This window comes from Dendrobates tinctorius, unplaced genomic scaffold (genome assembly GCF_039654945.1).
Source record: "Dendrobates tinctorius isolate UK_male_01 unplaced genomic scaffold, ASM3965494v1 ptg000174l, whole genome shotgun sequence".
NCBI classification, from domain to species: Eukaryota; Metazoa; Chordata; class Amphibia; order Anura; family Dendrobatidae; genus Dendrobates; species Dendrobates tinctorius.
In genome coordinates this window covers 15,360,568-15,383,469 of record NW_027361841.1, presented here as the reverse complement: position 1 = coordinate 15,383,469, position 22,902 = coordinate 15,360,568, and the positions used below count along the sequence as shown (strand labels likewise).

The 22,902-nt window shown below is 41.2% G+C and overlaps 1 protein-coding gene across 1 annotated transcript in view; it reads right to left on the bottom strand.

Annotated features, from left to right (window-relative positions):
- The window catches only part of SEMA3C (semaphorin 3C), a 194,125-nt gene that overhangs the window by 33,968 nt on the left and 137,255 nt on the right, over positions 1 to 22,902 (bottom strand). Inside the window, exons 12-14 of the mRNA XM_073551322.1 lie at positions 20,270 to 20,492; positions 9,781 to 9,869; positions 2,898 to 2,939 (exon numbers count right to left, since the gene is read on the bottom strand). Of these exons, the coding sequence (XP_073407423.1) occupies positions 2,898 to 2,939; positions 9,781 to 9,869; positions 20,270 to 20,492 (354 nt within the window). The remainder of the gene's footprint in view (positions 1 to 2,897; positions 2,940 to 9,780; positions 9,870 to 20,269; positions 20,493 to 22,902) is intronic.

Sequence of the window (22,902 nt, the reverse complement as noted above, 5' to 3'; positions counted from 1 at the left end):
GACCGCGTACCTAGACGACATCGCCATCTTCAGTCCCACCTGGGAAGATCACCTAGAGTACCTGGCGCAGGTGCTCGGGCGGATCCAGCAAGCAGGCTTGACCATTAAGCCTGAAAAGTGCCAGCTGGGTATGAGTGAGGTCCACTACCTGGGGCACCGGGTAAGTGGGGGAGCTCTGAAGCCAGAGCCCGGGAAGGTGGATGCCATCGCATCCTGGCCCACCCCCAGGACCAAGAAGCAGATGATGTCCTTCTTGGGGACAGCCGTGTATTATAGGAGGTTTGTTCCACACTATAGTGCCCTGGCCAAGCCCCTGACGGACCTCACCAAGAAGAGGCTGCCAGTCGCAGTCGACTGGACAGTCGCCTGCGAGACAGCTTTCCAGGTGCTCAAGACCGCCCTTTCTAGTTCTCCTGTCCTACAGGCAGCCGACTTCACGCGGCCGTTCGTAGTGCAGACCGACGCCAGCGACTTCGGCCTCGGTGCTGTGCTCAGCCTGGTCGACACTACTGGCCATGAACACCCCGTTCTGTACCTGAGCCAGAAGCTCCTGCCGAGGGAAGTGGCCTATTTCACGATGGAGAAGGAATGTCTGGTAATTGTGTGGGCCCTGCAGCATCTGCAGCCATACTTGTACGGATGCCATTTCACCGTGGAAACAGACCACAACCCCCTCAGCTGGTTACACACGGTCTCTGGGACGAATGGGAGGTTGCTACGCTGGAGCCTCTCTCTCCAACAGTATCACTTCACCATTCGCCACAAAAGAGGCAGGGACCATGGTAACGCTGAAGGGCTGTCCCGGCAAGGAGAGGGTGCGGAAGGGCGCATGGGGATCACAGGAATGTGATACCCCCTAGTGCCCTCTAAAGCAGGGAGGTGTGATGAAGGAGCAGCCGCCATCTTAGATATGGGGCCACATGTCTGAGCTTGGCATCCATTTTGGTCTAAGTTCAGGAATTACAGGCAGTTAACGGCTTCTATACCCCCAGGTGCTGTGTACTTAGTAAATACAAGCAGGATTTAGTGTTCCAATGCTAAATAGCCAGGGCCATTGGTGTGATAATGAGGATAGGCCCAAAACAGGGCTTCAAAGCTCAGGTACGGAGCCGTGCCAGCAGGGGGTCAGAAAAAAGCCTAGGGCTTCAATTAGAATGTACCTGCTAGCAGACGCAGGAATATGCGTCCTTTGTGTGCCCCAGACGCTTTGGCTCCATCCTAGGAGCATGGATTATTAGCCCACCCTCTGACACAGGGGGAGGTACCTAGCGTGTTTAAGGACTGGCAGCCCCTGGAAGATATTCATTCCTTCACACAGAAGATCCAGACGATGACGATCTAAGAAGGACCTGGGGACAGGCCTGCCGAGGGGAGCAGCGGCCCATGCTTTGGGGGTCTGTCCGGCAACTAAGATTCTTGTACCCGTGGACTGCAGAGCTCCCCAGCACCCACATGACCCTACAATCTGGTAAATTGACCTCCAGCTTAATATCTTAAGTCTTGTACCCTTATTGTTATATCTTTTCTCTGACTGCAAATTTACTGTATATTTCTGTAATTATCTAGTGCGCCCTTAAGGCAATTAAACTATAAACTTAATCTTGGGCTAATGCTTTTACTCTAATCACGAATTTTAGAACCCCCAGCAGGTAACAGGACCTCCTCCCCGGCGACCATTTGCTCTAGGTGCAGTCTCCTTACTGACCTGAGAGACAAAGGGGGCGCCGGAGAGCTGTGCCTGTGTAGTTACGTCACGGTGGTGACGTGGGAGGAACGGGTCTGTGTGCGTTCCTCCACAGATGGTATGACCTTGTTTTCTCTCCTTTGGCCCGCGAGCATAGTTTGCATCACCTGTAGCCAGCTTATTCATTCATATATCTCTATCACAGTTTTTGTGGTACTTGCGAGCCTTAGTTTAGTAGTCCTATGTAGCATGTATATATGGTCTCCCTTTCATGTCTATATATTTATAGATGTGCACATTTGGTTTTAACTCTCAAAACTGGAGTGCACTTGATTCAAAATTACTAGTCTACTATTGACTTGTGTCCACAAGACTGCATTCGTGCTTGCTAATGTGAAAATATTGTGTTAAATATTATGCAAATCATTGATTTTAATTTCTGCAATTACAGTTTGTGTGTATTTTTGATAAGGGTCTGTTTACACTAGTCTTTGTGCGGCACTTATCAACCACTTATCGGCAAGGTGCTTACACGTGCAGACAGCGCTTCAGAAGTGATTCTGTAAGAGATTGTTCAGCTTGCCAAGAACGATAGATTTTAAAAAACACTGCACCCAACGAAATAGCGTTTTGCTTGATCAATGGGTTTTCAGCAGCCTGTTTATAATGCAAGATTATCGCGAGACAAGTGATCCTAGGAATGCTTGTTCATTCTGATCTTGTGAAGTAAATACACTTTAAGGCAGTGGACAAGGTACAGGTTGGACTGAAACTTTGACTATATTGGTACAATTAGATTTTGATATGATGACACCTTAATTTCTACAGTATTTACATGTCTAATCCCTTTTTTGAGTGATGTGATAACTTTCTATATTTTTTTACAAATTAAAGCAACTGACCACAAGCCTTGTTGAAGAGTCTGGCATAGGCTAAATACAACCACAAGTATAAAAGTTCATTAGTTATCTGCAATAAATGTGCTTGTGCCAGTAAAAGGCACAGGGTATTCATAATATCATTTTTGCAATGAATCAACTTTTTTCATCATAAACTGGTGCAAATATATAACTAATTTAGTTCAAAATTTTTATATCATCTAATCTGATTTGGAAAATAATTGGCAATATTGCATGTACACATAAAATACATGTTTTTACATTGTTACACTAATTTGCAAACAATACAAGCTAAACAATAAAGGGCAAATTACCTTTTTTGAGGAAATCTTCATAGATCTTATAGAAGAATGACTCTAAACAAAGAAAACAGATTTTTGTAATGGGCACAGGTCACAATATACTGTGCATTGCTGATGTTACACATATTATTATAAAATCTTAAAAGGAATCTGTCACCTCATTTTTGGCCTATGAGATGCGGCCACAGCCATCAGGGGCTTATCTACAGCACTCTGTAATGCTGTAGATAAGCCCCCGATGTAACCTGAAAGATAGAAAAAAGAGTTAGATTATACTCATCGGAGGTCACGGTCCGGTCCCTCCCATCTTCTAGCGATGACTTCCTCCTCCTTGCTTCTGCCGCGGCTCCTGCGCAGGCGTACTTTATCTGCCCTATTGAGGGCAGAGCAGAGTACTGCAGTGCACAGGCAGCGGGAAAGGTCAGAGAGGTCCGGCGCCTGTGCACAGCAGTACTTTACTCTGCCCTCAACAGGGCAGAGTAAGTGCACCTGCGCAGGAGCCGCGGCAAAAGTAAGAAGGAGGACGTCATCGCTAGAAGATGGGAGGCGCCGGACCGCGACACCCATCGGACCGGACCCCCAGCATGCTGTAGATAAGCCCCTGATGACTGTGGCCGCACCTCATAGTCCAAAAATGAGGTGACAGATTCCCTTTAAATAAAGCTATGAATTTTAGAATTAAACTATATCAGGACAGTCACAGGCACACAGACTACCACACCAAATCTAATGCTATTGGACTCCTATAACAGATACAAGTCTGTCACTCCAATATGCATCGTATAGAAAAGTAAATTATTGATTGGGTTGCGCAGTATACTTATTTTAACTTTACACTGTTGTCATGATAATATCATCAGAATGCCTTATAATAGTATCAATTCTAATAAGAGTTGTAAGTCTGCGTTCCGAAATAACTGTCCTTACACCTATTTTCGTGTGATTCGGTCTCTAGTATCCAATACTTCAAAAGCAGAACGATTTCTACTTTGCTTGTGCATTGATTCATTTGATCTATGTAAAAGGAGAGTTGGCAGGTGGCCAATTGCTATATCTTTCTACCACATGAGAACAGCTACCGGGATATTTGTTGTGATAACGGTCAGTAGGCGACAAAATCAGCTAAGCATTACAAGTTGAGAAAAATTAGGATGCAAACAGAAATCCGTTATGTCTAGTTACTTATAGATTACTTCCAGGAATTGTTAATGCTCAGCCTTGGGGAAAAACATAACCTTCCTGAAATCAGTTATATTGCCTCCTATGAAGTGTTTGTAACAGTATCACTTCCTCTTTTATAATTTTTTTTTAAACTAGTATTATTATTTTAGTCTACACTTACGTGTTATCATTAAAAATATCAATTTGAATCTCCTGATTGGATCTGTAATTTGTTTAATAAGTCTGCTCACTCTTTGATGCAACAAAGTTATATATACAGTGCTCAGTATAAATCAATACATCCACTTTGAAAAATAAGATTTTAATCACTTTCTCACGGAATAAGCAACACCAATGGAGACCAGCTCCAAATAATGATCCATATACTGGATATTCACTCACACAATAATGTAACCTACTCAAACTAAGTGAATAAACCAAATAAAGAAAGACTAATAAAATATATATTTTTTATTATTAATAATAATAATAATAATAATAATAGTCACAGGAGCTACGGGGTACGGACTATTGATATATTTTTTCATACACTTTTCTATTTCCCTTTTTTATATATAATGCATTTTTGCAAGATATATTGAGTATTTATGTACAGTATAGGCTATTTTTATGGAATATTGTTATAATATGAGGTTGTAATTATGTCCTAGTGCCAATATAATATTTGTGCTATGGTTTTGCATTTTTGTCATCCTAGCTTCCCCTTTATGTCATTTATAGTTTATTATTATTAATAAAATTATATATTTTATTGGTCTTTCTTCATTTGGTTTATTCACTTAGTTTGAGTAGGTCACTCAAATTCTCACTGAAGACAACAACAAATTCTGAGACTGAGTTTTATAGAACACTAGCTGAAGAGCCCGGCGCTGCCCGGGCATAGTAACTAACTATGTTTAGTTACAGTTGTGGCCAAAAGTATTGACACCCCTGCAATTTTGTCAGATAATACTCAGTTTCTTCCTGAAAATGATTGCAAACACAAATTCTTTGGTATTATTATCTTCATTTAATTTGTCTTAAATGAAAAAACGTAAAAGAGAATGAAGCAAAAAGCAAAACATTGATTATTTCACACAAAACTCCAAAAATGGGCCATACAGAAGTATTGGCACCCTCAGCCTAATACTTGGTTGCACAACCTTTAGCCAAAATAACTGCGACCAACCGCTTCCGGTAACCATCAATGAGTTTCTTACAATGCTCTGCTGGAATTTTAGACCATTCTTCTTTGGCAAACTGCTCCAGGTCCCTGATATTTGAAGGGTGCCTTCTCCAAACTTCCATTTTTAGATCTCTCCACAGGTGTTCTATGGGATTCACGTCTGGACTCATTGCTGGCCACCTTAGAAGTCTCCAGTGCTTTCTCTCAAACCATTTTCTAGTGCTTTTTGAAGTGTGTTTTGGGTCATTGTCCTGCTGGAAGACCCATGACCTCTGAGGGAGACCCAGCTTTCTCACACTGGGCCCTACATTATGCTGCAAAATTTGTTGGTAGTCTTCTGACTTCATAATGCCATGCACACGGTCAAGCAGTCCAGTGCCATGCCAAAGGCAGCAAAGCAACCCCAAAACATCAGGGAACCTCCACCATGTTTGACTGTAGGGACCGTGTTCTTTTCTTTGAATGCCTCTTTTTTTCTCCTGTAAACTCTATGTTGATGCCTTTGCCCAAAAAGCTCTACTTTTGTCTTATCTGACCAGAGAACATTTTTCCAAAACGTTTTAGGCTTTTTCAGGTAAGCTTTGGCAAACTCCAGCCTGGGTTTTTTATGTCTCGGGGTAAGAAGTGGGGTCTTCCTGGGTCTCCTACCATACAGTCCCTTTTCATTCAGACGCCGACGGATAGTACGGGTTGACACTGTCGTACCCTCGGACTGCAGGGCAGCTTGAACTTGTTTGGATGTTAGTCGAGGTTCTTTATCCAACATCCGCACAATCTTGCATTGAAATCTCTTGTCAATTTTTCTTTTCCGTCCACATCTAGGGAGGTTAGCCACAGTGCCATGGGCTTTAAACTTCTTGATGACACTGCGCACGGTAGACACAGGAACATTCAGGTCTTTGGAGATGGACTTGTAGCCTTGAGATTGCTCATGCTTCCTCACAATTTGGTTTCTCAAGTCCTCAGACAGTTCTTTGGTCCTCTTTCTTTTCTCCATGCTCAATGTGGTACACACAAGGACACAGGACAGAGGTTGAGTCAACATTAATCAATGTCAACTGGCTGCAAGTGTGATTTAGTTATTGCCAACACCTGTTAGGTGCCACAGGTAAGTTACAGGTGCTGTTAATTAGCCAAATTAGAGAAGCATCACATGATTTTTCGAACAGTGCCAATACTTTTGTCCACCCTCTTTTTTATGTTTGGTGTGGAAATATATACAATTTGGCTTTAGGACAATTCTTTTTCATTTTTTTCATTTAAGACAAATTAAATGAAGATAATAATACCAAAGAATTTGTGTTTGCAATCATTTTCAGGAAGAAACTGAGTATTATCTGACAGAATTGCAGGGGTGTCAATACTTTTGGCCACAACTGTATAATAAATTATAATGATTATATCTATATATATATAAAGCTGAGTGTAGAGACCCACCCACACCGCATTGCCATATTCACTATAATATCCCACATCATTCTGTCAGCCAGAGCCACTAGACTTCTACCCCTAATATTCCACATCGTCCCATCAGCCAGAGCCATCGGACTACTACCCCTAATATCCCACATCATCCCGTCACAGCCGCCGGACTACTACCCCTAATATCCCACATCATCCCGTCAGCCAGAGCCACCGGACAACTACCCCTAATATCCCACATCATCCCATCAGCCAGAGCCACCAGACTACTACCACTAATATCACACATCATCCCATCACAGCCGCCAACTACCCCTAATATCCCACATCATCCCATCAGCCAGAGCCACCGGACAACTACCCCCAATATCCCACATCATCCCGTCACAGCTGCTGGACTACTACCCCTAATATCCAACATCATCCCATCAGCCAGAGCCACCGGACTACTACCTCTAATATCCCACATCATCCCGTCAGCCTGGGGTCAGAACCAGAGCGCTGAGTGGAACGGTCCTAACTTCCATACTGGGGATCCCTTTAAGCGAGGCCTGGCATCAGAACCAGAGCGCTGAGTTTTTTTGCCCTGACTTCCATTCCAATGATCCCTTTAATATAAGCCTGGGGTGAGAATCAGAGTCCTGAGGGATTTACCCTAACTTCCATACCGGAGATCCCTTTAAGAGAGGCCTGGGGTCAGTACCAAAGTGCAGAGTGGATTTGCCCTCACTTCCATACCGGGGATGCCTTTAAGAGACCCTGGGATCACAACCAGAGCGCTGCGTGGATTTGCCCTGACTTGCATACCAATGATTCCTTTAATAGAACCCTGGGGGCAGAACCACAGCGCTAAGGGATTTGCCCTAACTTCCATACAGGAGATCCCTTTAAGAGAGCATGGGGTCAGTACCAGAGCATTTGAAGGCAATTGCCCTGACTTCCATACCGGGGATCCCTTTAAGAGAGGCCTGGGGTCAGTACCAAAGCGCTGGATGGATTTGCCCTAACTTCTATACCGGGGATCCCTTTAAGAGAGGCCTGGGGTCAGTACCAAAGCGCAGAGTGGATTTGCCCTAACTTCCATACCAATGATCCCTTTAAGAGACCCTGGGGTCAGAACCACAGCACTGAGTGGAACGGCCCTAACTTCCATACCGGGGATCCCTTTAAGAGTGGCCTGGGGTCAAGACCAAAGCGCTGGATGGATCTGCCCTAACTTCCATACCAATGATCCCTTTAAGAGAAGCCTGGGGTCAGTATCAGAGCGCTGAGGGATTTGCCCTGACTTCCATACCGGAGATCCCTTTAACAGGGAAGATGTACCTATCGGATGGAGGATGTGTGATGAGGATATGGGCAGGGAGGGGGGATTCATTTCTGTCATGTACTCTCTGCTCCTTTCTGGGGGTTCACAGACAATGGCTGGGAGCTTATGTTCCCAGGGATGCTAGATTTCCCCCACCATGTCAGTGTCTACTGAGGTGTTGTCAAGTGGGAAAACTTGCTCATAGCAACCAATCACAGCTCAGCTTTTTTTAACTAGCTCTGGTGAAATGAGAGATGCTTAGTGATTGGCTGCAAGGAAACTGTTGCTCATAGCAACCAATCACAGCTCAGCTTCTTTTAAACAGCACTGGTGAAATGAAAGATGCTTCGTGATTGGTTGGTAATACACACACACATTCACTTTTATATAGAGAGATTTTTTAATCCATAACTTGAAAGTAAGGTTAATAATAATAACTTTCTTTAAAAATCTTCAGTTTTGCTCAAATTAGTTAATGCAAGAGTGAATACACCCCACATCAAAAACTATAGAACTATTACTTTCTATGACCTCCATGATATCTAAGGGTAGCACCATGTTTTCTAGGCGTGGAATAAACAAGTTGGTGACATATTGTACTATTTCTGGTTTTTATTCTTCAAGAACGACCTCTTTTAGAGCCTGGATGTTGCATGGAGAGTAATGCTCAACTTGTCGCTTCAGAATTCCCTATAAGAGTTCAATTGGATTGAGTTCAGATGAGGAGACATACTTGGCCACTAGAGATGAGCGACTTTGCCTTTTTTAGGGTCGAGTCGGGTTTCAAACCCGACTTTCTCAAAAGTCGAGTTGAACGAAATCGGCCGACTATCGTGAAAAGTCGAAGGTCCGACTGAAACACGAAACCCAATGCAAGTCAATGGGGAAGCAGAGACGGCAGGGAGTGGAGGACAGTAAACACACCTACATGCTGGACCGCTTTTTAAAAGTGCGCGAAAACTCTCTCTCTCTCCCCGGACGCTGCACGTCATCTCGTTACCCACAGTGTAAGTCCTTGCTCAGTGGCTGAAAAAAGTCACGTGTCCAACATTCTGGGAAATCCAACTTTGGCGCTCGTTTTGCCGACCGCATGGCCAACTTCACGCTGTGGTTGGGTTTTGGTCTGCGAAACCAGACTTTGCCATAAGTCGGCGACTTATGAATCTGGCCGACCTGTTTCGCTTAACTCTAGTAATAACCCTTTATAGTCAACTGTCTGCTCGACACCTGTTTAAAGAATAATTAGACTTACCTGTAGTTGAAGTCTTGCTAATAAGAACTTTGTAGTCTAAACTTTAGCTTTGTTCGTAAGAATGTCAGTGGATTATATTCATTTTTGCAAAACGGCCTTGAAAGAATTTACTAGGAAAATTACTTTTTTGGGTGTGCAAAATCATAGAAAATGTTGATTCTGAAAGAAAACTAAAGGATTTTGGCAAATCTGTTGGGTGTACTTGTTTATGCTGAGCACTATAAGTCTATTAATGGAAATGAGTCCTTGGCGATTGTTAAAATTGTTGGAAACAATACATTACAGTTACATCATCCCTTTACTATAGAAAGAAAACAAGCAACCTTCTGTTTGCTTTTCATGCTAGCTATCCGAATACTTCTGTTGCCAGCAACATTTATCATGTCTGACGTGGCGTTACTGAAACTACACCAAACATTACGCTATTTCAGTGCTGGTCACAGCTAACCCAAACTCACATTACAGCACTAGCTTTTTTATCTGTAGTTTTACATATAGTGCCAAGTCTGTCAGGTCAAAACTGTATGTACACATGTTCACTTCTTGAAAGTAGAAGTTGGTGCCAAACCTTAAAAACTTCAAGCTCTTCTAAGATGATCTCTCCAGTAGTCGAGCTGTTACCAGGAAGAACGACCACTTTCTGCACTGTCCCCTTGTCTGGAAGAAAACATTAAATGATTAAGTTATATCTTATACATAATATCCCATACATATTATCAGTGTGTAACTTGGGAATCTATTATCAGACTTATGCTGCTCTATCGAAAGGGCATCATAAAGTAGTGACAGAGGATGTGATTCTAGCACTTGGCCACTTTCATAAAATCACTGTTTAAAGAGAATCACAATCCAAACTATTTATATGTGCATATAGCTCTTTCAAAGACAAGTGCAGGAATACCTTTACTTGGCCAGTCTTTTCCTCTTATACAGAGAAATTAGCAATTCACTATATATGCCAATTGCTGAAGTGTTTTTCTCAAGCATCTGTCACTCCATTTCTATTCCCTGCCCTCACATAGCCTCCTCCTACTTGTCTGACAAACTATGTTGTGTGACTTCAAGCAAAGAACCTGTTAGTCAAGCATGAGGATGCATCGCTGGACTGAGATGAGTAACGGAGTCAAAGAGGCTTGGGAAGAGCTACCACACAGTGAAAGCACTTCAGGCTCATTTACATATCCAATCAAAAACTAGCTTCCCAGTAACGGAAAAATGGACAGGCTAGGTAAAAGTTTAACTGGACTTGTCTTTCAAAAAGCTAGGGGTACATATACATATTTTGAAAAGGTGAAAACCTGCTGAGAGATTCCCTTTAAAAACTGTAAAAGGAGTCAAGGTTGACATCCTTTCAATGTAATCCATGCACCATGAAGTGCTTGATATTTTTGACCTCCAGACCAACCCCAACTTTCAGTCCCCGTTTGCTAGCTGTCTCCCTATGTAGAGGAAAGGCAGAAAGATGTCTATCAGTAGCCAGAAGTCATGATGAGCCAGCAGCTCTTGAATATCTCTTGGCAGCCCTGGCATTAAATCGAGAGAACTCCAACAATGCTAAACATTGCAGTTAATATATAATGGAAACTAGTACACCAAAAATTGTAAATGACCCAACAATGTAATGTAATCAGGGAATTTATCACTCTCTTGTGCTACCTTCATAATCTGATGGCAGGTTCAGTTTTTGGCTAAAAATAATAACGTTAAATTCCTTATGCAGTATTTAAAGTCTAACTTTATTTATATTTTTTTCTTGCCTACTTATGGTATATTCTCTATGACTAGTCAATTAAATTATGTCATTACTTCTTTCTAAATTAAGTCAATTCTAAAGACCTAAGATCCCTTAAAGAGTGGAGGGTTTTAGGGTTATGGGTTTTATCCAAGCATATGCACCATTGTTCAGCATGAACCCGGAGGTTAAAGTGATGGCCAGTCTGCAAGCATTTGGAAGAAAGTGGAGGTCAAGAGTAGAAAAAAAGACTTTTGTTTCTGTTTCACAAAAATAGCATCTTGTTTCTTCCAGGGTTTTGTCTGGTATCGTAGCTCAACTCTACTGAAGTGAATGGGGCTGAGTGGCAATACCACACACAACCCATGGACAAGTGTGGCATTGTTATTAGGAGAGATAAGCCATGTTTTTCTAATCTTGTACAACTTGTTTAAATGCCATGTTCCTAAAAATATTCTTAGAATCAATAAGGAATATCTGTGATATAATTCTTAATAAGGACTCAAAAATTGATCATATGCAATGTAAAAAAACAGTAGTAGCTTAATAAATGCCAGATATCTTTTCCTTTGCATCACTTTTACATTATTATTAGCTATTATTATAGCGCCATTTATTTCATGGCGCTTTATATGCGAGGAGGAGTATACATAATAAAAAACAAGTACAACAATCTGGAACAAAACGAGTTGCCGACTGGTAGAAGAGGAAAGATGTCCCTGCCAGTGAGGGCTCACAATCTACAAGGGAAGGGTGGGGATACAGTAGGTGGTTATACATAAATATATGCTAATTCAGAAGGGCCATCATATACTATAGTAAGGTTGTGAAGATAGTAGTCGTCAAAAAGTGCAGTATGATGATGATGGAACATGCGCTGTAATAGCTAATAATGTATTTGTAGGGTCACCAACAATCAAATGTTTATTTCTGCTCAATCTCTTGGTAACAGACTAAAATATATTCTGATAAAGGTTAAGAAATATGCATGCATTCTCTGTGAGTTCTGGAACAGATTTTACCATATTAGTACACGATCACTGAAAAAAAATCTTGAACATTGTAATGCAATATACCGTGGCCTGTTCATTACAAATCAGATTATCACTGTCTTGAGTCTAAAACTGATCTGATCCTCCCGCTATATTTATACACAATGAAGCTGCACAGTCAAGCCTGTTTCAGAAAGTTCCGTACATTTATTTAATTGATAGACTGATCTGCAGTACCTGGTAGCAACCAGTAAACAGTCTGTGGACCTATCCCAATGATAGGTCTCCGATATCAAAGTGCACAACTCCTTTCAGAGCAAAGAATAACTACAAAGAAGATTTGGAGAACATAACACATCACCACAATCAGAGAACAGCTTTGTGATTTCAATTATATTTGGCAATTTTTGGTAATGCTTAATTTGTCCTGTAGAGGCGCTGCAGCAAAACAGAACAAGTGTTGATGGATTTTTCTAGCTGCCCAGGTGTTTGGTAATCAGTCTCACTACCTTCCTTCACCAGAGGAGGGAGTTCATCAGACCTCAATGGTGAAGGGAAAAATGAACTCACAACATGACCCCTTGATACTGTGTTTTGTCCTCTGCCCGTTTACTCTGATCCTGTGACTTCCCTTTCCTGCCACCCTGCTTGTCTTAGTGTTCGCTCCCTGTACTTGGACCTCTTGGTATGTTCAACACTGCATTTGGGAAAAAATGGAATTGTTAATGTACATGACAGGGCCCTGACAGTGATTCACATCTACATGATGGCTCTATGTATTAAATATACTTGTTATTTCCACGAGGTGTGACACCCATTGTGCACTCCACAGTCTATTCAGCAACCAAGATGTAGGCGGCTTCCAAGTAATTACCAAAGTATTTGCTGCAAATATTACTTTTATTACTAAAAGGACAGCAAAGATTATACACTCTAATAGCTGACGTTAGTGTCTACCATACCTCCTGTGTGCTCAGTTGGCTTTTTCGCTGTTTTGTGCTTCTTATGTATGGTAAAATCTAGCTTATAAAACAGAGCAGCCATAGCTGGTATCTGCATTACAATAAAGAAAGACTACAGAAAACAAACCCATGACAAGTATGCAGGTGTCACTTAGGATTAAAATTAAAGGGGCACACCCATCTCCAAGATCCTATCCCAATATGTAGTAGGTGTAATAATATGGTTGCGACCACTGATATAGTGACAGTTAATTAACTAGTTGCTAGTGGTCGTAATCGTGGATATTTAAGATCCTGCAATGCCTGCACTTGAGGAAAGAGACATAGCGAATCAGAAAAACTATACTACATTTCTAATTGGAGATATTGGCTAATATTATTATTATTACACCTACTACATATTGGTATAGGATCTTGACAATGGGAATACTACTGAATCATCATTGCCTTTGCGTCTTTTTTTAACTACTTTTGTGCCTTTTTTGTTTGCACCCAATTTTTTATTCTATTTCTGCCTATAAATCTATTTTATTTGTGCTCCCTTTTCTTCGCTTCATTGGTGGAGTTTAGCGATTCCAGATATTTTTGCCTGATTCATGAATTTCAACGATTAGTTGCAAAATTTGAAGTAATTTAACTACGGTTTCCTGCCCTCCCGCTGTATTTTTGAGTAGCAAATTTTGACATCAAAAATCAAAAAACGCAAAACAGTGAAAGACTGGAAAAAAAGTCCATTTTTTTTTACTTTGAACCAAATGTATTAATCACTAAAGTGGTTAAAAGCAGTACTGTGAAACAAGACTGAAAATGTGCACAGACATATCTTTTTTACACTGTTGTGGATTATGATCATTTTTTGTGACGGACCTGCTGCGCTTTTACAGGTGGATTCCAGGTGGAATGCGAAGACTACATGAGCGTACACTGCTTCTTACAAATTGGAGGTTTATAATTAGCTGTTAAGGAGGATCTGGCAAAACTGCAAATGTTCTAAACGAAATCCACAGGAAATCCAATTAAAAACAACATTTTGCTGAAATGTACATACAGAACTAAATTCTGATTTTAAGTTGCTTTTACAGTCATTACATAATGTAATGAGATTTATATAAGCAGTCCGCCCAATCTATTGCAGTTTGTTCTGGTGTGGTTTTTCCACTCTGAAAACCAGAGGGAAAAAAGTTCTGTGGGATCTGTAGTGCTGAAACATAACTGTTGTTTTACTTTTCATTTCATAAATCAATAGTACACATTAAAATAAGATCACTTTGTAATACCGTATTTTTCGGATTATAAGACACATTGGACCATAAGACGCACCCCAAATTTTCAGAAAGAAAATAGGGAAAAAAGTGAATGCGTCAAATGGGGGTCTGCAGGTTGAGATCTCGGCACGGGATCTCGTTGCCGAGATCTCAATATGCACATGCGCCGCCTCTGGCGGACATTTTCCCAAGGGCCATCGCATTACGGCAATGGAAGTGCAGGGGCTCCGGGATTTCACAAAATATCACCACCGAGCACCGTTGAGCCTGCCGGACCAGCCTGGGATAGGAGTCAGACCATAGCCCTGCAACGTTGGAACACCAAACACCCCCTCTTCCCAGCCCAGGGCCGGCAGAATCGCCTGACTCCTGTTGCCACCACACTCCTGGTAAGTACATTCGGACTATAAGGCGGGTGCACCCCATTTCCCCCCAAAAAAAGATTCGGGAAAGAAAAGAATGTCTTATAATCTGAAAAATACGGCATGTTTTCAGAGAAATCCACTTTTTTGTCGTCTTGGACTAATTCCCAGGTAAATTCTGTATTCAGTAAAGACAGGATTTAACATTGCTCAGATAGGAGATGACATTTGGTGTTTATAAGAGTCTATGGAAAGGGAAGAAGAGTAGGGAAAAGCTAGAAGAAGACATATTCTACTGCAAGTTCTTCTGAAACAACATTTACACTAACATTTTATTTTACTATATAAAGTGTAAGGGCTCGTGCACACGAGCGTATAACACGGGTGAATACTATTCAGTGTTTTATCGGATAGCACTGGACAAAATATTATACTATGGGGCAGTGCTGGTCAGCATTTTTTCTCATGCCGATTTGGTAAGAGAAAAAAAAAATTGCAGGATGCTGAAAGTTGCTGGGCAAATGGGATAGCACTCACCCATACATATTTAAGGGTGAGTGGAAAACATCGGACTGCACTCAAATGACATTCGAGTGCAGTCCGATTTCCGAGTACTCACAGAAAGGAGAAGATGGAGGAATCTTGATCTCCATCTTCTTCTCACCTGAGAGACTGGGATCACACTAAGATGACACTCGGCTCAAACTCTGATGAGACTTGGAGTGGAATGTCATTTACATACTCGCCCGATTCTCTCGCATGACAGAATATATACTTGTATAAGTGAGCCCTGCTGTTTCAGGAGAACTTGCAGCAGGACGCCTGTGTCTACCTCTATCTCCTCCCGTCTCCTCTCTCCCTCTTCATAGAATCTTATGAGGAGCAGCTGTCATCCTCCATCTCAGCAATGGGAAAATCTGTCTACAATGAATTCAGCTTTTACCCATATATTGAAAATGAAAGATCAGGGCAGGAAAAAAAAAAGTAGATTTCTCTGATGAGATATATTAAAAAGTCTCTTCTTTTCATATACCGTATACTAATGATTTATGATTTATTTACTAATACTAATGCTGGTTACTCTGTAAGGCTAGTTTCACATTTGCGTTTCAGGGCGCAGCGACGGCCTGCGCACGGCTGCCGCTAAGCCCCGCCCCCTGCCGCGCCCCCCTCCGATAGCTCCACCTCCGGGCGCATGATGCTGCATGCGTCATGTGTCCCCTATCTTTATCACTGAGGATGCAGGCCATCGCTGCGCCCTGAGACGCAAATGTGAAACTAGCCTAAGGCCGCATGTGCCAAGATATGGTTGTGCTCCTGTTTTCATTCAGGCGCAGAATTTGAATTCACAGCACAGCTATAATACAATTAATTTTCTTTTCACAATCTCATTTATGAGAAAGCAGAGATAAATTATAGCATTGCATACAGCAGGCAGATAAATATATCTGCCAAGATAAGACTGTTCTCATTTGTGTAAAACCCTGCTAATCATCATGCGGCGCGTCTGTGTGAACAGCGTTGCGTGTGAGTGCAGCTACTTCAGAACAAAGGGCTCATGGAGATCTATTCATGACAGCGGGTTTGTCCGCACTAGATAAATCTATGCCAAACAAGCATATAGTGAGTTTACATGAATCTTCCTTTGGGGTGATAGTAAGTCCATATCATTTAAACACTACAGCGGAGTCCAGTCCAGACCTAGAAAGCCATCCGGTAAGAATGCGAAGCCTGGCAGAGCTACAATGCCTTGGCAGCCAGAGCGATAAACTTGTGTGATCGCACTGCTATAAAGTTAATGCAGTCTGAGATGGAAACGAGCCTCTTCCATCACTTCTCTGTGACTGTGTCAAGTATTTTATGGCAGAAACAACTAGAAGTGTCACAGTGATTAACAACGGACTGTAAAAAGAAATAATATCCATTGATACACAGGCAGCCTGCTTTGAAATGTTCAACCTGGTGATGTAGTGTAATATAATCTACCTTGCACTGACTCCAAAGTCATCCAGAGAGTAAAATGGGGAAATCTAAAAAGCTGTCCTACAATGTGCACCACTATAACCCCCAGCCAACAATAAGTTATATTACAGACGAATATTCCCCTCCACAAATCCTGACAACTCCCTTCTGGCCGGAGAGCTCACCGCTCCCCCTCTTACCAGAATTACCGGTATATGGGAAGTAGTTAGTTAGATTGATGGGAGAGGATGTGTTATAGTCGTCGCACACGTTTAGCCAAATGCACATGTCCTCTTTGGGGAATAAGCTACTACCCGGCCACTTTGGAAGCTTGTTTTCAGCGTTTGTCTGCTGTATGCAGGTAAAGACTTCCATGTACATTATATTTAAGCCTGAAAGCTACATCTCCTGGTTACCCCACACACATCTAGGCTCAGGAACACTCCCATGCACATTAGATGGCTGCTGAAAGCTATATTTCCTGACTACTCCATACACAGAAACACCCAGTTTGAGCCTCTTGGTGGCAAATAATTTAATGTGAGAACATAAGGATTGGCTCCTGGAATTCAGTAGGCTATATCCTCCTTTTCCCGGTAGTGTCAGGAGGCCCTCATGATTAGACTGTTAGACGATCCTATCACTAACGTTCGGATCTCTGAGACTGGGAGCCTTGAAGGGGTTGTGACACGAACAAATGTATATTTGAATCAACAGATGTTGGAATAATAATTAACTCCACAATTTGATGTTTTTTAAAAATGTTTTCCTATCCTGAGATAAACTTATAAATGTGCCCCTATGTAATGGTTGTGTCCGACCATGCAGGAACATGGTCGGATATAGCACTGCTACTGTTCACCGGAGCAAGCAAGAGTATACAGACATTACAGCTGATTCTTTCTTTGAGATATAATATTGTTTAAAAACAGTGAAATGTTTTACTCACATAAAGAATCGGGTGTGATCCTGTGCTGTCCTCTCTGTATACTCTTTTCCTTCCTTCCTTACCCAGGAGCTGTGGCATGTTCGGATTGTGTCCCTGCGCGCTCAGACACGGTCATTACACAGTACACAGCAGGGGACATTTATAAGATTATCTCAGCACAGGAACATTATTTTTAAACACATCCAATTGTGGAGCTTATTTTTATTCCAAGATGTGTTGAATAAAATAAACTTTTATTTGTGTCAGTCATACCATTGGGTAAAAAGAGAAGCTTATACTGGTTGTCATACCCACATCTCCACTCATTTGGGTCACAGCTATAGCGGGATAAGTAATGTATCTAATAGGTAATATGTTACACTGACACGACTATAAATGGTACTTGAGCTGCTGATGTATGGAGCGCATGGAGAATTGTCTAGTTGGATGCAATTGTTTTACACTCGTGAAATACATTACATTTTACTGCCAATTTTACCCATTGTAATGAGATATAGAGAATGCTAGATAAATTCCAAAGGCACGTATGTGTGTCTGCTGTCTATAAGTTGGTGTAAACATGGTAATATGCTTCATATAACAATAGTGTGGCTTTGCTGATTACAGCACACAACAATTTGCAGGATCAAATGGATTACTAGATGGCAAAACATCAGAGCAACGCTTACCCTCTGATGTGCTGAAACTGTGCATCCATTTAGAAATATATCCATAAAATGCAACATTTACATTTTGGGAACATATGGGTAAAAGATGAGACTATGTCAGAGCCAGCTACTGATTTTCTGAATGTGGAAAATATTAGCATGTTTATACAATGGCACCCGGAGCGTGAGGCAATACACTGGCACACATGAAGTATCACTGGAATATCATCTAGTCACTGTACAAATCATGCTCGATTCAATAAAATACATATTTACTATAGTATAATATTACTGTCACTTCAACACTATAGAGCCTCATGTAACGTCCTTCTTTTCTTGGGGGTGGATGGTAATGATCACCCAGAACTATAACACACTGCGCCTTCCTCTAGTAGTCGTGTCCTATGAATCCCCCTCCCATAAAAACCATGGGAAACAGTTACATGCTTTACTAACAAAACAAGAACAGATGTGAATGGTTACATCAAGTAATGAGGTTATGGTAAAATGAATGGCCAGACATGTGTTCTTAAGAGGCTGCTTCTTAAGAAATTGGGTGCAACTTGTTCCAGCTATCTGCATATTAAAATTGGCAAATAAATTAGGTGAAATTTCTACATATACAAAAGCAAATAATAGCTACTGATATCAAATGCCTCTGAAACTGCACCTCAGATAAAATACTGTACAGAATCATTACATCATTACAGTAGACCATGAGCATGCAGTGTATATCAATTTATAAATATATATATATATATATATATATATATATATATATATATATATATTGCTCAAAAAAATAAGGGGAACACTTAAACAACAGAATATAACACCAAGTAAATCAAACTTCGGTGAAATCAAACTGTCCACTTAGGAAGCAACACAGATTGACAATCAATTTCACATGCTGTTGTGCTAATGGAATAGACAACAAATGGAAATTATTGGCAATTATCAAGACACTCTCAATAAAGGAGTGGTTCTGCAGGTGGGGACCACAGACCACATCTCAGTACAAATGTTTTCTGGCTGATGTTTTGGTTACTTTTGAATGTTGGTTGTGCTTTCACACTCGTGCTATCATGAGATGGACTCTACAACCCACACAAGTGGCTCAGGTAGCGCAGCTCATCCAGGATGGCACATCAATGCGAGCTGTGGTAAGACAGTTTGCTGTGTCTGTCAGCGTAGTGTCCAGAGGCTGTAGGCACTACCAGGAGACAGGCCAGTACACCAGGAGAGGTGGAGGGGGCCGTAGGAGGGCAACAACCCAGCAGCAGGACTGCTACCTCAGCCTTTGTGCAAGGAGGAACAGGAGGAGCACTGTCAGAGCCCTGCAAAATGACCTCCAGCAGGCCACAAATGTGCATTTGTCTGCACAAAAGGTTAGAATCCGACTCCATGAGGATGGACTGAGTGCCCGATGTCCACAGATGGGGGTTGTGCTCTGTGTTCCCTACCAGAGGAAACCGGAGAACCAGGAGGAAACCTAAGCAATCACAAGACAGCATATAAACTCCTTGCAGATGTTGTCCTTGGTGGGATTTGAACCCAGGACCTCAGCGCTGCAAGGCTGCAGTGCTGACCACTGAGACACTGTGTTCTGATCCACACTGAGATTTTTGCTACTTTGCCTAAGGAAGAAACCAGGGTGAAATAAAACACCTTGTAATTTAAAAAAACAAACATCTATATGAAGATAGTTTCTAAAAGTTAATTTACCTTGACATTGAAAACCAGCAGTGTCAGCTACCAAAGGAGCACCTTCTCATTACTTCAACTGTCCACATACTCCTGGTGCTGTCCAAGAAAAAGTTCTGCAGCAAGGTAACAGCTGTATCTGAGTACGAGTGGAGCGCAGTTTTGATTCTGCGCTCTGTACCGCTGTACCTGTTGCTTATTCATCTAACCTAATCAGGTAAGGAAATCTGCCTTCTAGTCAAAAAAAGAAGTCTGAAACAATATTGCCCTAGGTAACGCTCATATTTTTGTCTTTTCTCTTGACTGTATGCATTGTTGGGCTAACCCATGAGAACCTGAAAGAACCTGATCCAAGTGGACCAGTAGAGTCTATAATGCATGCACTTGTTTTTTTATAGGTGGTTGGTGGGGTGCTGGAAATCCTGTCAGACTCTGTATGAATTGCATGTTATCTATAGTTGCATTTCTGTTATTCCGCTTACCTGTCCCAAGAAACAAGACGTGATACTTCCCATCCGCTGCATTTACTCTATCCACCACTATTTTTGTATACTTGTAATCCGTGCCTGTTCTTATTAAAAGTGGTCGCTTGTGCACTGGATAAATTGAGTTGAACATAAGTGGATGGTTTCTTATGAAGGTAACAACATCATCTGGGAATTCCTTAGTTGTATGCACATTTGGAGTAAAAGCACCCCCTGGGCACTGAAAGAAACAGAATACATGATATTAGTACATATCCGCCGCTCAATAAGATATCTAGAACAGGGAACAAGAAAAAAAAACATTTTACCAATTCATAAAATAAGCAATAACGGCTATAATCAAGGTGTCAGTTTATGCAAAGCTAGAAACCTGAGGAAAAACTTTTACATACGGTATATGGAAAAAGATGATCATATTGAAAATAAAGAGATTTATTGCTTTATTGCAATACAATGGGCATTTTTTTTAGTTTCTATCATTTACCTAATCATGTTAAACAACATAAGACTTTGGATCAAGCCAGAAAGGCATGTGTCTGTGCTGTATGTAGACATTGCAATATGATGACCAGATTAGGATGTGTAGATGTACCAAATTCATAAATCTTCCTAAGATATCACATTAAATTAAAATAGATAGTGACACTTTTAACCAATTAAGGAAAATGTCTAGTTTGGTCTTAAAGGGGTTCATCCTTGTCATGTGTCAGGACAGAGTGCAGTCTGAAAATACACAGCTTCCAAGACCTGTCTCAACTGAAAGGTGTATTGTAAGCACGCATAGCTCTGTGAATCAAAGAGAAAAGTTGTCAGAGGAGAAGCAATAAATCTTCTCCTCGGATGACTAAGCACAAAGGATCTATTCCCCAGCCTCAGTCCTCTGCGCAACAAGCAGAAAAAAGAGATTCCTTCTTCTGTCACAGCCCTTCTCTTGCAGATCCAGTATGTGTGCTTATGATCTTGTTCCTCTGTCAGTTGAGACACAGGTCTCGGAAGCAGTGCTTCTTCAGACTGTAGTACATTCTATCACTTTTCTACAACAGGCTGTGGTATCAATTATGTGTTGATGGCATTTTATTACATTCTTGGAGAACCACTTTAATGTCCACACATCTTTTTTTCCGTTGTTAAATTCCAGGAGCCATCATTTTTTTTTTTTTTTTTGAAGCAGCTATACGAGGACTTGTTTTTTCATGATGAGTTACTATCAATTTGGAGTAAATGAAACCTAACTCTTTATGGGAAATAATCTATAAAAACAGCAATTTCACTTTCTTTTCATTTTAATTTTTTAATTGTTCCATCATAGTTCTTCTAGCACAATCTATTAGGCTTTGCTCAAAAGACCATTATTAGGCATATAGCAACCATCGGATCCTTGCATTCACACTGTAGGGAACTTATGCAGTAACAGAGCTTGTGATCCTTCCCTGTCAAACTCCCTACATGCTTCAGTTAGTGATGAGCGAGTATACTTATTGCTCGAGTTTTCCCGAGCATGCTCGGGTGTCCTCCGAGTATTTTGGCGTGCTCGGAGATTTAGTTTGTGTTGAAGCAGCTGCATCATTTGCGGCTGCTAGACAGCCTGAATACATGTGGGAATTCGCTAACAAACAGGCATTCCTCACATGTATTCAGCCTGTCCAGCAACCGCAAATCATGCAGCTAAGACGATGAAAACTAAATCTCTGAGAACACCAAAATACTCGGAGGATATCCGAGCATGCTCAGGAAAAACCGAGCAACGAGTATACTCGCTCATCACTAGCTGCAGTCACTATTGACCACAGAATCTAGGGGATTATTTGAGCTGCAGCACAGTGATGACAGTACTCACATCATTTTGCTGTGTCTGTGCTAACAGAAGGGGATCAGCACTGTTACAGTGAGAAGGTGCATTACTTTTCCATGTTCTTATAGAAAATGACTATTGGTTTTAAAAAAAAAATCCCTTTAGATAACACGGCAAATATTTGCTTGATTTCATTTTCTACACTTACAAAATCATACCAGTGGTCCAAAGTGCAAAACTGAGGAAGAACATAAAAACTTTTTTTAAAACAAATGAAAACCAGCCAGCATTTTAAAGCTTCTGTAGACATAGCCAAGGAAATATCTGCTGTGTAAATGAATGTTTACAATGATATGCTGGAGTTGTATGACTTTCCCATTTTATTTTAAAGCATGTGGTAAATAAAAGAAGCTATACTTAACAGTTGTAACCCCAATCGATCACATTGCTTTGCTTTGACACCTGAGCGCAAAGGTTTATGATTGGCAGTAGCATTTATCTGACTGGAATGGCAGGTCATAAGATGTGCCCTAGATCTCATCTCATTCCAGTCATTTGATCGCCAGAGCCAATCACAGACCTCAGATGACTGAGAACATGGCATCATCTATTCCTGGCCCTGCAGAAATCAGAGCGATCTACATTAGAGCAGGGGTAATAGTTGGCAGATATAGCTTATTCTAATACTTTATAAAAAAAAACTTTTTTTTTTGGAAAATCAGATAACACTTTTAATAATCCCTGCATTGGTATTTTTAACAGGTTTTCCTAAAATCAATGGATAGGTTGTAAGTATTTGTTTACTGGGGTTTCACAGCTGGGACCAGCCATAAGCAGG